General features: G+C 35.6%; 1 protein-coding gene across 1 annotated transcript; it reads right to left on the bottom strand.

Moving 5' to 3' along the window:
* Positions 1–11,577: 11,577 nt before the first annotated feature.
* Positions 11,578–12,105, bottom strand: LOC110589080 (40S ribosomal protein S24-like). Its single transcript, XM_044916780.1, has one exon. It carries the CDS (start codon positions 12,070–12,072, stop codon positions 11,680–11,682), a length of 393 nt encoding a protein of 130 aa, XP_044772715.1. The 5' UTR covers positions 12,073–12,105; the 3' UTR covers positions 11,578–11,679.
* Positions 12,106–16,184: the final 4,079 nt, after the last annotated feature.

Below are 16,184 nucleotides of genomic sequence, written 5' to 3'. Positions count from 1 at the left end.
AATGTTCTCAATGGCATTTAAAATGGTGAATCCTTTCCAGAAGGTTTTCAGTTTACTTTGCTCAGATCCATCAGAGGAATCACTTTTTAGGGCACCTATAACCTTATGAGATGTATTTCTTAAATAATGAGACTTGAAAGTTGAAATGACTCTATGATCCATGGGCTGCAGAATGGATGTTGTGTTAGCAGGCATGAAAACAACATTAATCTCATTGTATATCTTAATCAGAGCTCTTGAGTGATGAAGTGCATTGTCAGTGAGCGGTAATATTTTGAAAGAAATCTTTTTTTTTCTCTGCAGTAGGTCTCAACAGTGGGCTTAAAATATTCAGTAAATCATGTTGTAAACAGATGTGCTGTAATCCAGGCTTTGTTGTTCCATTTATAGAGCACAGGCAGAGTAGATTTAGCATAACTCTTTGGGGCTCTAGGATTTTCAGAATAGTAAATGAGTATTGGCTTTAACTTAAAGTCTGCATTAGCCCCTAACAAGAGAATCAACCTGTCACTTTAAGCTTTGAAGTCAGGTCTTGAACTTCTCCTCTCTAGCTATGAAAGACCTAAATGGCATCTTCTTTCAATGTAAGGAATGCTGTTTCCTCTACATCAAAAATCTGTTGTTGAGGGGTGCCTGGGTGGCTCAGTCGATTAAGCATCGCCTTTGGCTTGGGTCGTGATCCCCGGGTCCTGGGATCGAGCCCTGCATCAGGCTCCTTACTCAGCAGGGAGCCTGCTTCTCCCTCTCCCTCTGCCTGCTGCTCTCCCTGTTTGTGCTTTTTCTCTCTGTCAAACAAATAAATAAAATCTTAAAAAAATAAAACCTGGGGCGCCTGGGTGGCTCAGTTGGTTGAGCGACTGCCTTCGGCTCAGGTCCTGATCCTGGAGTCCCGGGATCGAGTCCCGCATCGGGCTCCCTGCTCGGCAGGGGGTCTGCTTCATCCTCTGACCCTATCCCCTCTCATGTGTTCTCTCTCTCTCATTCTCTCTCTCTCAAATAAATAAATAAATAAATAAAATCTTAAAAAAAAATAAAATAAAAAAATAAAACCTGTTGTTGAGTGTAGTCACCTTCATGAACTATCTTAGCTAGATCTTCTTGGTAACTGCTGCAGCTTCTGCATCAGCACTTGCTGCTTTACCTTGAACTTGTGTTATGGAGACAACTTTTTTCCTTAAATTTCTTGAAAAAACCTCTGCTAGCTTCAAACGTTTCTTCTGCAGCTTCTTCACCTCTCTCTGCCTTTGCAGAATTGAGAGTTGGAGCCTTTCTCTGGGTTAGGCTTTGGCTTAAGGGAATATTGTGACTGGTTTGGTCTTCTATCCAGTGACTAAAACTTTCTTCATATCCTAAGAGGCCTAGCTATCAGCCCATATTGGCTTTCAATGTGTCTTCCTCACTAGGCTTAATCATTTCTAGCTTTTGATTGAAAGTGAGTGATGTGTGACTCTTCCTTTTACCTGAATACTTAGAGGCCTTTATGTCATTACTTGTTGATCTAATTTCAATATTTTTGTGTCTCTGGGAATATGGAGGCCTTAAGAGAGAGAGAGAGAGAGAGACAGCTGGTTGGTGGAGCAATCAAAACACACAACATTTATCAGTTAGGTTTGCCATCTGACATGGGCATGGTTCATGGTGCCCCAAAACAATTACAATAGATTATATCAGAGATTACTGATCACAGATCAGCATAACAAATATAATAATGATGAAAAAGTTTGAAATATTGAAAGTATCACCAAAATGTGATAGACACAAAGTAAGAAAATGCTGTTGGGAAAATGGAACCAATAGATTTGCTCAATGGGGGGTTGCCACAAATCTTCAATTTGTAGAAAAACCAAACTGCAGTGTCTGCAAAGCAAAATAAAGTGAAGTGCTGTAAAATGAGGTATGCCTATAAGGGGTATGGTGTCTGTAGAGAATTCAAACAGTAACAAAACCTATTTAGAATGGGTTTGTTTTTTGTTATCACCATGCCCCAGCCATTTTAAACAATGTTAATGACAAAATTTACTTCCCCCAAAATACTTTGTGTATGTTCTAAAAACTGTTGCAGTTATGGCTGAGTTTCAGTAATTCATATGTAAGCTTCAAATTAGCACAAATGTATTACTTTTCCTCTTAACAAATACTGTATTCTCCTTAGACATTAATTCAGGGAATTCCCAATTATACATTCCATATAGATGTCAATTCAGTTACATGTATTTGTTGTAAGAGTTTTCCTAAGGTTACAGATATTTGACTTATTTTCAGCACTGTTGGTGTCTTCATCCCCTGAGGTACCACATACTCCTGCCTTCAAAGAGTAAACTCAAAGTAAACAATGATAATGCAATGATTGTAAAGACAAACAGAACTTGTTACCTCAATTCTGTCATTCTATATGATGACATGGAATTTTTATTTGTGCTTAAAATGTTTAAAAATAAAACAGAGTGCAAACAGAGAGGTATAAAATTTTGGTTGAGGAAATGCAAATTTTATAGATGTGAAAAACATACATGAATTTGAATGTCTGCAAAATACATTCTTCTTATGATTGATACTGAAAATAATTTTCTTAAAGGAGGAAAGGTATTTTAAAATGATCTGCTTTGTGGTCAGATAACTAGGTACACCACTGCCCATTACTGCCCTCATTCCTTGCTAAGCCTCTTTCAATCCATGTGGGTGACATAACACAGACTTGATTAGTAGATATTTTGAGGAGACACATATTCAGAATCTAATTATTGTTACTGAAACAAAGCATCTGGGTAACATTTAATTTAATAACACAAGAATAATCTTAGAATGCATCCTGAAAAGAATTAAAACCAAATCATTAATAGGCTTTAATAAATAAACATGGATTCGTTTACAAAAACACAGACGTGTATATGTTTATATACAAAGTATTTTATGTATCTTCTTGGAAAGAATTTAAACACTCTGCTAAGCAAGTCTTAGGTGAAAGTGGAAAATAAAACTGAAAATATGAAACATGCAAAAGTGAGTAGCAATGACAAGGGACTACATACCAAATAGGTGAAATGTGCACAAGATAGAAGTAAAAGGGAAATTCAGAAGCTTTAATATTTTTAATAAAAACAAAGCATGTAAGCATGTTAATGACAAATTAAACTTTTAATTCAAGGAGCTAATGGGAATATTAACTGCATAGGAAGAGAGGAAAAGAAAACATATTTCAATAAAACAGTATGAAACAGTTGTAACAAATATAATAAGCACACTAAGAATTATAATTTTAACTAATATTTAAAAGAAATGAAAGAATTATTTAAATGGACTAATACTATGAAAAGATAAGAAGCATAAAATATGCTTAAATTCATTTACAATCAAAGAATTGCAAACTAAAATGGGAAAACAATTTTCGCATCAGATGAGCTAATTTATTACTGGTTACATCAAGTGATCGAAAAGCTGTAATACAACGAGGTCTCTGATACACAGTTGATGGAATTTGAATTGGTCCAGCCTTTTTGGAAGGAATTTGTCAGTACTTACATAACAAGTGACCATACCCTCTTGACCTGACAATTCAGTCTATAGGAATATGTTTTACAGAAAGACTTGTTTACCTGTTCACAAAGATATTTGTACAAGAATATTCATAGCATAATTTTTATAATAACAAAAAATAGAAAACAGCCTAAAAGCCGATCAACACAGTATTTCTATCTTATGGATTATTATGCTGTCATTAAATAAAATGACTCAGATCTGTATGTACTAGAATAAAAGAACTCAACTCCCTAATTCCCAAGCACATTATTAAGTGAAGAGAGCCTAACCCACGGAAAAATACACCATATTATCCCAGTTTTGGAAATAAATTTTTTTAAACTTAATGCATGGAAATAGTAAATGCATGGAAAGCAGTCTGGAAGAACACACAACAAACCTTTTCCTCTTGGGGTGACATTGGAATTGGGCTAGGGAGATAATAGACAACTTTTATTTTTCATTCCATATATTTCTTTATTATCCATAGTTCTTAAAAGAATACAATGATGAATAATTTGTAATTGTGAAATATATAACCATTAAAATACATAAATAGAGATTAGCATAAGAATGGTCAATGGATGATAGCCCAGAAGCTAATATGAAAGACAGGATAATTGTAGAGTGATCTCTGGAACCAGCCTGCCCTTCTGCCACTGTGTGGTCTTGGGAAGGTAATCACCATTTTGTCTCAGTTTTTTCATCTGTGAAATAGGGATAGTTAATGGGATATTATGCAAGCAAAAATGTGTAAAATCCTTTAGTACGATGTTTAGCATTTACAAAACACTCAAAGTACGTATAAAAATAATGTTAGTGGTTTGTACTAAAGTCAGGGGAGTAAATCTCTGTACTGAGAATGCTTACATAGTTGACATAGACGAAAGGAGCAGTTGCCATGGTGGCTTAGGAGATGAGTATAGCTATAATACTGAATGACAAATTAGGGCATTAGAAGGACAGGAGGAAGCTGCAGAGCTTCAGAACTATTGATGAAAATCTAAAAGAATTGTGGCAATATGAGGGAAAATTAAAGCTAGTTGTGGAAGCTTAAGAAAGAGTGTACTGAATCAATTAGTTATGAGAAACGTAGAAGTTTTAGTGAGATTTTTAAACATTTCTCCAGCACAGAAAATAACGGAATTGGTAAAATGAATTATCTACATAAACCCCAAGGGATGTAGACATCATATTTTTTGTGTGGTCATTTATTTTAGCATTTTGGTAGCATTTTGAATACCATGTGTTTAATTTGTATTAAAATACATTCAATCATAACACACTGAATTTGCTATGTTTTTATTTTTTTAAGAGTTTATTCATTTGAGCAAGAGAGAGAGAGCACAAGCAGGGGAAGCTGCACTCAGAGGGAGAAGCAGGCTCCCTGCTGAGCAGGGAGCCCAACGCGGGGCTCAATCCCAGAACCCTGGGATCATGACCTGAGCTGAAGGCAGATGCTTAACCGACTGAGCCACCCAGGCGCCCCATGAATTTGCTATGTTTTTAAATAAAGTTAGGATATTTAACATATTTGTTGACCCCTAAATTTCAGGCTGTGTTTATTTTTATAATTAGTAAAGAGACATGGAGGAGACCTACATGCATAATTTCAGCAGCTTTAGTTACAGCTAACTGCACTCATGTCTGGTGTGTCTTAAATCTCATGGAAAAAGATGATGTAAAGGGAGAGACTAGGGGGAAGACTAGGTGAAGGGTGAGCAAGGGAACAAATGGAATGGGAAGTTCGCATGACATTTTTTCCACCACACATTCCGACATGTCTTTCCCACACCAACAACTATTCTAATAGCATTTTGACTTCTTTCTGCTTACTCATGTGTTTTGGAAGAAGACAGATGAAAAGAGTGGACAGACACATAGATAAACTGAAAAGGGTCAATGTATGTCTTTGTGACAAGGAAATGTACTTTTGTGCATATGTACATGGATCCTTGAAACTTGTAAGGCAGTATCTCACTTGAAGTAAACTCAGTATATGAAAATAATACCAACATGTGCAAAACACACATTAAGAGGTTATTATTTATTTTTAAAAGATGATTTCATTTCATGAATAAGTATTCTCTTGAGATTTTTTTAAGTTACCAAGCTACCCCATCATCCTAAACATAAAACTTGGTTTACACACAATGCTTTAGAAATGTCTCAAATTGTGCCCAAATTCCAAAAGCAGAAACATAGCTATGTCAAATGTGGGTCACTAATAATATTTCTACAATTCTTAGGGTCTAATGTAGGCGAGCATGATGATATTTTACAAGCCTAATGATCTTTGGGGCAGGTAGAGAGCTTTTCCTAAGCTACTTATAAAGTGAAATTGGAAGAATTAATGAAGAGGAAACTTCTGCTCAACAAGTGGATTGGCTGAATTAGACAAATGTTCTTGCTTTGTCACCTATAAAATTTGAGAAAATGTTTTATAATACACATTTGAATCTCTATTTTTGTTTTCTGATCTTAGATCTCTGTAACACTTAAGAGTGGAAACTTGGCCAGGCTTTATCCCTTTTTGATATCTAATTAAACCTGATTTAGTGGAGAATTTATCAGCCTGCCTTTTCCCTCATATTTCATTTATGAATATGGACACCCATTTTACCATGCACTGTATGTTGAAAGATCAAATACATCAGCATAATTTAAATAAATCTGAGCCCTATAAATTCCCACTGGATACAAGACCACAAATGGAAGCAAGAACAAGGGCATGCTCAATGACATGAAAATGCAACTAATTTAAAACACAAAGGAAATACATTTCTATGGAGTGCCTAATAAATCTACAGCATTCATTTCCACAGGATTTTAGTGAGGCAAATACCTCAGCAAATTTCAAGAAAGAATTACACATTCACAGCATGGGAAAACAATATTTGTGGCTATGAGGCTACATGAACTATCAATTTACATGCTTTATTTTGAGTTGAGAGAGACTCCAGTCAACTTTTGAGAATAGTAAAAATTCCTTGATAATTAGGGAATGTGCTAAAGTAAATATATCTTTATATATGGAGTCTTCGTTTCTTTAATTTTTTTATTTGATGGGTTTATTTCATATAGCATGAGGGTTATATATATGGCCAAAATATATTCTTGTCTGTCTTTGAATTGATTAGACCAGTAGATCATCAGCATAATCATCAAATCAACTCCTGAAAGGCTGGATGAAATGCAAAAACACTAATTTTTATGGTAACACATATAAATTTGTATAAGAGCATTAGTGGAAGAGAAGGAAAAGAAGAGAGAAATGATAAAGAGAAAAGAAAGAGTGAATGAAAACTGGAGGATAGAAAGAAAAAAAAAGGCCTAGAGGTAATAGCATGGCAAGAGCGACAGAGCGGTTCTGAACCAAAACAGAGATAAGAAATCAAGCTTTGCTAATGAAATACAGAAAGCCTTTATTTTTTCCTCTTTGTTAGTAATGTTTCTTAATTCATAATCTTCCATGTAATGTGCAGGCCAATGTTTTATCTTTTACTCATCTTTCCATGCCAGCAGTTACTAAAGAAGAGGGACTCATGTAAGCTCCCCTTTATCCAGATACCTTTTCACAAGTCTGAGGTTTTTTTTTTTTTTAACTTATTAAGGTATAATTGACATATAATGTATTAAATTAGGTGTACAACATAATGATTCAACATTTTTATACATTGCAAAGTGATTACCACAATAAATCGAGTTATCATCTGTTACCTTAAACAGTTAATACAGTATAATTGACTATCTTCCCTTCGCTCTGTATTACATACACATGACTTACTTATTTTATAGCTGAAAGATTGTACTTCTTGATCTCCTTCACCCATTTTCCTGCCCTTCCTTCCCTTCCTCTCTGGCAACCACCAGTCTGTTCTCCTTATCTATGAGTCTGGGTTCTGGTTTGATTTTGTTTTGTTTTTTAACTTCCACATATAAGTGAAATTATATAGTATCTGTCTTTCTCTGTCTGACTTCTTTCACTTACCATAATACCCTCAAAGTCCATCCATGTTGCTGCAAATGGCAAAATTGCATTGTTTTGTGGTTAGGTGGTAACCCATTTGTGTATGTCTGTATCTGTGTGTGTGTGTGTGTATACCTTTCTGAATTAGTGTTTTCATTTTCTTTACATAAATCCCCAGTAGTGGAATTGCTGGATTATATGGTAGTTCTATTTTTAATTTTTTGAGGAACCTCAATATTTTCCATAGTGGCTGCACCAATTTACATTCCCACCAACAGTGCATTAGAGTTCCCTTTTCTCCACATCCTCAGCAATACTTATTTATTATTAGCCATTCTGGCAGAGGTAAGGTGATACCTCATTGTGTTATTTATTTATCTGTATTAGAGTTGACATGCAGTGTTATATTAGTTTCATGTATATAACCTAGCAATTCAACAATTCTACCCATTATGCAACGTCACCATAATAAGTGCAGTCACCATCGTCTCTATGCAATATTATTACGATATTACTGACTATATGCCCTGTGCTGTATTTTTCATCTCCATGACTTATTTTATAACTGGAAGTTTGTATCTCTTAATCTTCTTCACCTTTTTCACCCATCCTCCACCCCCACCCTCTGACAACCTCCAGTTGTCTTTATGTTTACATGTCTATTTTCATTTATCTATTTGATGTGTTTTTGATATTCCACATATAAGTGAAATCAGATGATATTTGTCTTTATCTTTCTGCTTTTTTCACTTAACATAATACCTTCTCCATCCATCCATGTTGTCGCATGTGGCAAGATGTCACTTTTTTTATGGTTGAGTTATATTCCATTGTGTATATATACCACATCTTTTTATCCATTCATCTATAGATGGACACTTAAGTTGCTTTCATATCATGGCTATTGTAAATAAAGCTGCAATGAACATAGGGGTGCATGTATCTTTTTGAATTCATGTTTTTGTTTTCCATAGATAAATACATAGAAGTGGAATTACTGGATCGTATGATATTTCTATTTTTAATATTTTCAGGAACTTCCATACTGTTTTCCACAGTGGTTGTCCCCATTTACTTTCTTGCCAACAGTGCATAAGTGTTACCTTTCCTTCACATCCTCGCCAACACTTGTTGTTTCTTTTTAATACTAACTGTTCAGACTGGTGTGAGATGACATCTACATTTCCCTGATGATGAGGGATTTTTGACCATCTTCGCACGAGCATCTCTTGGCCATCTGTATGTTTTCTTTGGAAAAATGTCTATTCAGGTCTCCTGCCCATTTTTTAATGGATTCTTTTGTTGTTTTTGAGTTCTATACAGTTTTTATATATTTAGTATTAACCCCTCATTGAATATATCATTTACAAATATCTTCTTCATTCAGTAGATTGCCTTTTCATTTTATTTCCTTTGCTGTGCAAATGCTTTCTATGTTGGTGTGATCCCAGTAATTTTGCTTTTGTTTCCCTTGACTGAGGAAACAAATTCACAAATAGGTTTCCAAGGCTTATGTCCAAGAGATTACTGCCTATTTTCTTTTAGGAGTTTTTATGATTTCAGGTCTCACTTTGAGGTCTTTGATTCATTTGGAGTTTATTTTGCGTGTGCTGCAGGAAAATGGTCCAGTTGTTTCTTTTGCATGTAGCTGTCCAATTTTCCCAGCACCATTTATCAAAGAGATCATCTTTCCCCATTGTATATTCTTGTCTCCTTTGTCATAGATTAATAGATCATATAAGCAAGAGTTTATTTCTGGACTCTCTATCCTGTTCCATTCATTTATGTGTCTTATTTTTGTGTCCATATCATACTGTTTTGATTATTATACTTTGTAGTGTCTCTTAATAGCTGGTATTGTGATACTTCCAGTTTTGTTCTTCTTTCTCAAGATTGCTTTGGCTAGTCAAAGTCTTTTGTGATTCTATACAAATTTTAAAATTATTTGTTCTGGTTCTCTGAAAAATTCCAGAAGAATTCTCATAGGGATTGCATTGAATCTGCATCTTGCTTTGGGTAGTATGAACATTTTAACAATACTGGTTTTTTCAATCCGTGAGCATGGAATATTTTCTCATTTGTTTATGTCACCTTCAGTTTCTTTCATCAATGTCTTACAGTTTTTAGAATATAGATCTTTCACCTCCTTGGTTAAATTTATTCCTAGGTATTTTATTTCTTTTGGGGCAGTTGAAAATTGGATTGTTTCTTAAATTTCTTTCTGGAACTTCATTATTTGTGTATAGAAACACAACATATTTCTGTATATTTTGTATCCTGCAATTTTACTGAATTCATTATTAGTTCTAATAGTTTTTTGGTGGAGTCTTTAAGGTTTTACATATAGTATTGTGTCATCTACAAATACTGAAAGTTTTACTTCCTCCTTACTAATTTGGATACTTTTTATTTCTTTTTGAATGCTATGGCTAGGATTTCTGGTATTATGAAATAGTTACAAGAATAAAATGAAAAAAAAAAACCCACAAGCATGTGGAGGCTAAGCAATATGTTACTAAAAAGCCAATAGGTCAATAAAGAAAGAGGAAATCAAAAATACATGGAAGCAAATGAAAATGAAAACACAACAGTCCAAAATATTTGGGACACAACAAAGGCAGTTTTAAACAGGCAATTTATAGCTATATAGGCTTCCCTCAAGAAACAAGAAAAATATCAGGTATATAATCTAACTTTACACCTAACAGAACTAAAAAAAGAGGAACAAACAAAGCTTAAAATTGGTAGAATGAAGGAAATAACAAAGATCAGAGCAGAAATACATGAGATAGAGACAAGAATAAAAAAGATCAATGAAACCAAGAACTGGTTATTTGAAAAAATAAACAAAAGTGAAAAACCTTTGGATAGCCACTGTTTTCTGATATTCTGTCTAGATGATCTATCCATTGATGTAGTGTGGTGGTGAAGTCCCCAACTATTAGTATTACTGTCAGTTTTTCCCTTTATCTCATTTAATATTTGCCTCATGTATTTAGGTAGTCCTATGTTAGGTGCATAGATATTTAAAATTGTTATGTCCTCTTGCTGGGTTGATCCCTTTATGATTATGTAATGTCCTTATTTGTCTCGTTACAGTATGTATGTATGTATTAATTTATTTATTTTAATTTATGTATTTTCAAGCCTTTATTTAAATTCCAGTTAACATACAGAGTAATATTAGTTTCAGGAGTAGAATTTAGTGATTCATCAGTTACATACAGCACTCAGTGCTCATCATGATAAGTGCCCTCCTTGATACCTATCACCCATTTAACCCATCCACCTGCCCATCTCCCCTCCAGCAACCCTCGTTTATCCTCTATAGTTAAGAGTCTGTTTTATATTTGACTCTCTTTTTTCCCCATGTTCATTTGTTTTGTTTCTTAAATTCCATATATGAGTGAAGTCATATATTATTAGTCTTTCTCTGACTGACATATTTCACTTAGCATAATACTCTCTAACTCCATCCACATCATTGCAAATGGCAAGATTTCATTCTTTTTGATGGCTGAGGAATACTGCATTATAGTTACACACACACACACACACACACACACACACACCCCAGTTGTTCCTTATCCATTCATCACTTGGTGGACATTTGGGCTCCTTCCATAATTTGGCTATTGTTGATAATGCTGCTATAAACATTGGGGTGCATGTATCCCTTCAAATCAGTATTTTTGTATCCTTTGGGTAATACCTAGTAGTGCAATTACTGGATCATAAGGTAGTTCTATTTTTAACTTTTTTGAGGAACCTCCATAGTTTTCCAGAGTGGCCGTACCCGTTTGCATTCCTTCCAATGGTGTAAGAGGGTTCCCCTTTCTCTGCATCCTTGCCAACACCTGTTGTTTCCTGAGTTGTTGATTTTAGCCATTATGACAGGTATAAGGTGATATCTCATTGTAGTTTTGATTTCCCTGATGATGAGTGATGTTGAGCATCTTTTCATGTGTCTGTTAGCCATCTGGATGTCTTTTTTGGAAAACTCATGTCTTCTGCCCATTTCTTAACTGAATTCTTTGTTTTGGGGTATTAAGTTTGGTAAGGTCTTTATAGATTTTATTTTTAAATTTTTTTTAACATTCTTAGTTTATTAATCCTCTCATGAAAAATCTGCACAACCAGCACAGATAAAGCCACTGCAGCATCTTTACTCCTTCTGTTGTCCAATCTCCAGCTCACTTTTTGCCAGCACCAACATTGGCTTTTGCAGTCCCCCTGACTTTCTTCATTCTGTTCTTGCGTTCCTTTTGCTGTTTTCTTGATGTCTTTTTCTTCTCATACAGGCCATGTCTTGCGAGTCTGTGTTTGGGTTCATTTCTCTTTGCATAATCCAAGGAATCATATATCATGCCAAAGCCAGTTGTCTTGCCACCACCAAAATGGGTTCTGAATCCAAACACAAATATGACATCTGGTGTGGTCTTGTACATTTTAGCTAGTTTTTCCCGAATTTCTGTCTTAGGTACTGTTGCCTTTCCGGGGTGAAGAACATCAATGACCATCTGTTTCCACTGAAGTAGTTGGTTAGTCATGAACTTCCTGGTCCAGATAGTTACTGTGTCGTTCATGATGGCGGCCAAGCTTCAAGCAGCCGGGGAGGAAAAGAGCTCTTTATAGATTTTAGATACTAACCCTTTATCAGATATGTCCTTTGCAAATAACTTTTCCCATTCCAAAAGTTGCCTTTTAGTTTTGTTGATTGTTTCCTTCACTGTGCAGAAGTTTTTATCTTGAGTAAGTCCCATTAGTTCATTTTTGCTTTTGTTTCTCTTGCCTCAGGAGACATATCTACTAAGAAGTTGCTACAGCTAATGTCAAAGAGGTTGCTATATGTGTTCTCCTCTAGAATTTTGATGGTTTCCTGTCTCACATTTAGGTCTTTCATCTATTTTGAATTTATTTTTGTGTATGGTGTAACAAAGTGGTCCAGTTTCATTCTTCTGCATGTGGCTGTCCAGTTTTCCCAACACCATTTGTTGAAGAGACTGTCTTTTTTCTATTGGATATTCTTTCCTGCTTTGACAAAGATTCGTTGACCATATACTTGTGGATCCATTTCTGGTTTTTCTATTCTGTTCCATTGATCTATGTGTCGGTTTTTGTGCCAGTACCATACTGTTTTCATCACTACAGCTTTGCAATATAACTTGAAGTCCAGAATTGTAATGCCTTCAGCTTTGCTTTTCTTTTTTTTAAGATTGCTTTGGCTATTTGGTGTCTTTTGTGGTTCCATACAAATTTTAGGATTGTTCTTGTTCTGTGAAAACTCCTGGTGGTATTTTGATAGGGATTGCACTAACTGTGTAGATTGCTTTAGGTAATAGAGACATTTTAACAATGTTTGTTCTTCTAATCCATGAGCATAGAATGTTTTTCCATTTCTTTGCGTCCTCTTCAATTTCTTTCATAAGTGTTCTATAGATTTCAGAGTATAGATCATTTACCTCTTTGGTTAAGTTTATTCCTAGGTATCTTGTGTTTTTTGGTACAATTGTAAATGGGATTAATGCCTTGATTTCTCTTTCTGCTGCTTCATTAGTGATGTATAGAAATGCAACAGACTGGGGCGCCTGGGTGGCTCAGTCATTAAGCGTCTGCCTTCGGCTCAGGTCATGATCCCAGGGTCCTGGGATCGAGCCCCGCATCGGGCCCCCTGCTCAGCAGGAAGCCTGCTTCTCCCTCTCCCACTCCCCCTGCTTGTGTTCCCTCTCTCGCTGTGTCTCTCTTTGTCAAATAAATAAATAAAATCTTAAAAAAAAAAAAAAAGAAATGCAACGGACTTTGGTACATTGACTGTGTATCCTGTGTCTTTACCAAATTTGTGTATCAGTTGTAGCAATTTTTCAGTGGGGTCTTTCAGCTTTTCTACAGAATATCATGTTGTCTATGAATAGTGAAAGTTTGTCTTTCCCTTGCCAATTTGGATGCCTTTTATTTCTTTTTGTTGTCTGATTGCTGAGGCCAGGACTTCCAGTATTATGTTAAATAACCGGTGAGAGTGGACATCCCTGTATTGTTCCTGATTGTAGAGGAAAAACTCTCAGTTTTTCCACATTGAGGATGATACTAGCTTTGGGTTTTTTGTTTTTTGGGCTTTTTTAAAGATTGTATTTATTTAACTTGAGAGAAAGATAGAGCACACTAGTCAGGGGGGCTGGGGGAGGGGCAGAGAAGAGGGAGAAGCAGATTCCCCTGCTGAGCAGGGAGCCCAATGTGGGGCTCCAACCCAGGACCCTGACATCATGACCTGAGCCAAAGGCAGGAGCTTAGCCAACAGAGCCACCCAGGTGCCCCTAACTTTGGTTTTTTTGTACAAGGCCTTTATGATGTTGAGGTATGTTCCCTCTATCCCTACTTTGCTGAGGGTTTTTATCAAGAATGGATGCTCTACTTTGTCTAATGTTTTTTCTGCATCTATTGAGAGGATCATATCCTTTTGTTTATTAATGTGTATCACGTTGATTGATTTGTGAATACTGAATCATCCTTGCAACTCAGGAATAAATCCCACTTGATCATGGCAAACGATTCTTTTAATGTACTGTTGGATCTGACTTGATAGTATTTTGTTGAGAATTTTGCATCCATGTTCATCAGGGATATTGGCCTGTAATTCTCTTTTTTAGTGGAGTCTTTGGTTTGGAATCAGGGTAATGCTGGCATCATAGAATGATTTGGAAGTTTTCCTACTATTTCCATGTTTTGGAAAAGTTTGAGAAGAATAGGTATTAACTCTTATTTAAATGTTTGGTAGAATTCCCCTGGGAAGCCTACTGGCCCTGGCTTTTGTTTGTTGGGAGATTTTTTTTATTACTGATTCAGTTTCTTTGCTGGTTATCATTCTGTTCAAGTTTTCTATTTCTTCCTATTTCAGTTTTGTTAGTTTGAATGTTCCTGGGAATTCATCCATTCCTTCCATATTACCCAATTTGTTGGCATATAATTTTTCATAATTGCTTATGTTTCTTTGGTGTTGGTTGTTATTTCTCCTCTCTTCACTAGTGATTTTATTCATTTGGGTCTTTCTGTTTTCTTTTTGATAAGTGTGCCTAGAGGTTTATCAATCTTATTAATTCTTTCAAAGAACCAGCTCCTGGTTTCATTGATCTGTTCTACTGTTTTGTTTTTTGTTGTTGTTGTGTCTATATCATTTATTTCTGCTCTAATCTTTATTATTTCCATTCTTCTGCTGGCTTTAGGCCTCATTTGTTGTTCTTTTTCTAGCTCCTTTAGGTGTAAGGTTAAGCTGTGTATTTAAGATTTTTTTCTTGCTTCTTGAGGAAGGCCTGTATTGGTATATACTTTCCTTTTAGGACTACTTTTGCTGCATCCCAAAGGTTTTGGGCCATTGTGTTTTCATTTTCATTTGTTTCCATGTGTTTTTCTAATGTCTTTAATTTCCTGGTTGACCCATTCATTCTTTAGTAGGATCTTCTTTAGCTTCCATGTATTTGTGGTCTTTCCAAATTTTTTCTTGTGGTTGACTTCATGTTTCATAGTGTTGTGGTCTGAAAATATACATGGTATGGTCTCAATCTTTTTGCATGTGTTCAGGCCTGATTTGTGACCTAGTATGTGATCTACTGTGGAGAATGTCCCGTATGTGCACTTCAGTAGAAGGTGTATTCTGCTGCTTTAGGATGAAATGTTCTGCATATATCTGTTAAGTCCCTCTGGTCAAGTGTGTTGTTCAAAGCCATTGTTGCCTTGTTGATTTCTGCTTATATGATCTGTCCATTAATGTAAGTGGGGTGTTAATGTCTCCTGCTATTATTGTATTATTATCAATGAGTTTCTTTGTTTTTAATAGTTTTATACATTTGGGTCCTCGCAAGGTGGGGGCATAAATATTTATAATTGTTAGATCTTGTTAATTAGACTCCTTTATTATGACATAGTGCCCTTCTTCATCTTTTGTTACAGTCTTTGGTTTAAGACTGTAGACTTGTCTGATAGAAGTATAGCTCCTCCAGCTTTCTTTTGACATCCATTGCATGGCGAATATTTCTCCATCCCCTCACTTTCAACCTGCACATGTCTTTAGGTCTAAAATGAGTCACTTGTAGGCAGCAGATAGATGGATTTTTTTTTTAATCCACTCTGATACCCTGTGCCTTTTGATTGAAGCATTTAGTCCATTTACATTCAGAGTGATTATTGATAAATATGAATTTAGTGCCATTGTGTTACCTGTAAAGCTGGTGTTTCTGGTGATGTTCTCGGGTCCTTTCTAGTCTTTGTTGCTTTTGGTCTTTCTTTCCCACTCAAAGAGTCCCCTTTAATATTTCTTGCAGGGCTAGTTTAGTGGTCATGAACTCCTTTATTTTTTTCTTGTCTGGGAAACTCTTTATTTCTCCTTCTATCTTGAATGACAGCCTTGCTGGATAGGGTATTCTTGGCTGCAGATTTTTCCCATGAGCATGTCCAATATATCATGCCACTCTCTCCTGGCCTGCCTAGTTTCTGTGGATAGATCTGCTGCTAACCTTATTTGTCTTCCCTTGTAAGGATTTCTTTTCTCTTTCTGCTTTTAGGATTTTTTCCTTATTTCTATGTTTTGCAAATCTAACTACAATATATCTTGGTGTTGGCTGGCTTTTGTTGATTTTGATGGGAGTTCTCTGTGCCTCTTGGATTTGGACATCTGTTTCCTTCCCCAGATTAGGGAAGTTTTCAGCTA

Source organism: Neomonachus schauinslandi, chromosome 7 (genome assembly GCF_002201575.2).
Source record: "Neomonachus schauinslandi chromosome 7, ASM220157v2, whole genome shotgun sequence".
In the NCBI taxonomy this organism is placed as follows: Eukaryota; Metazoa; Chordata; class Mammalia; order Carnivora; family Phocidae; genus Neomonachus; species Neomonachus schauinslandi.
The sequence above is the reverse complement of the archived record's forward strand: the minus strand, read 5'-3'. Positions and strand labels throughout refer to the sequence as shown.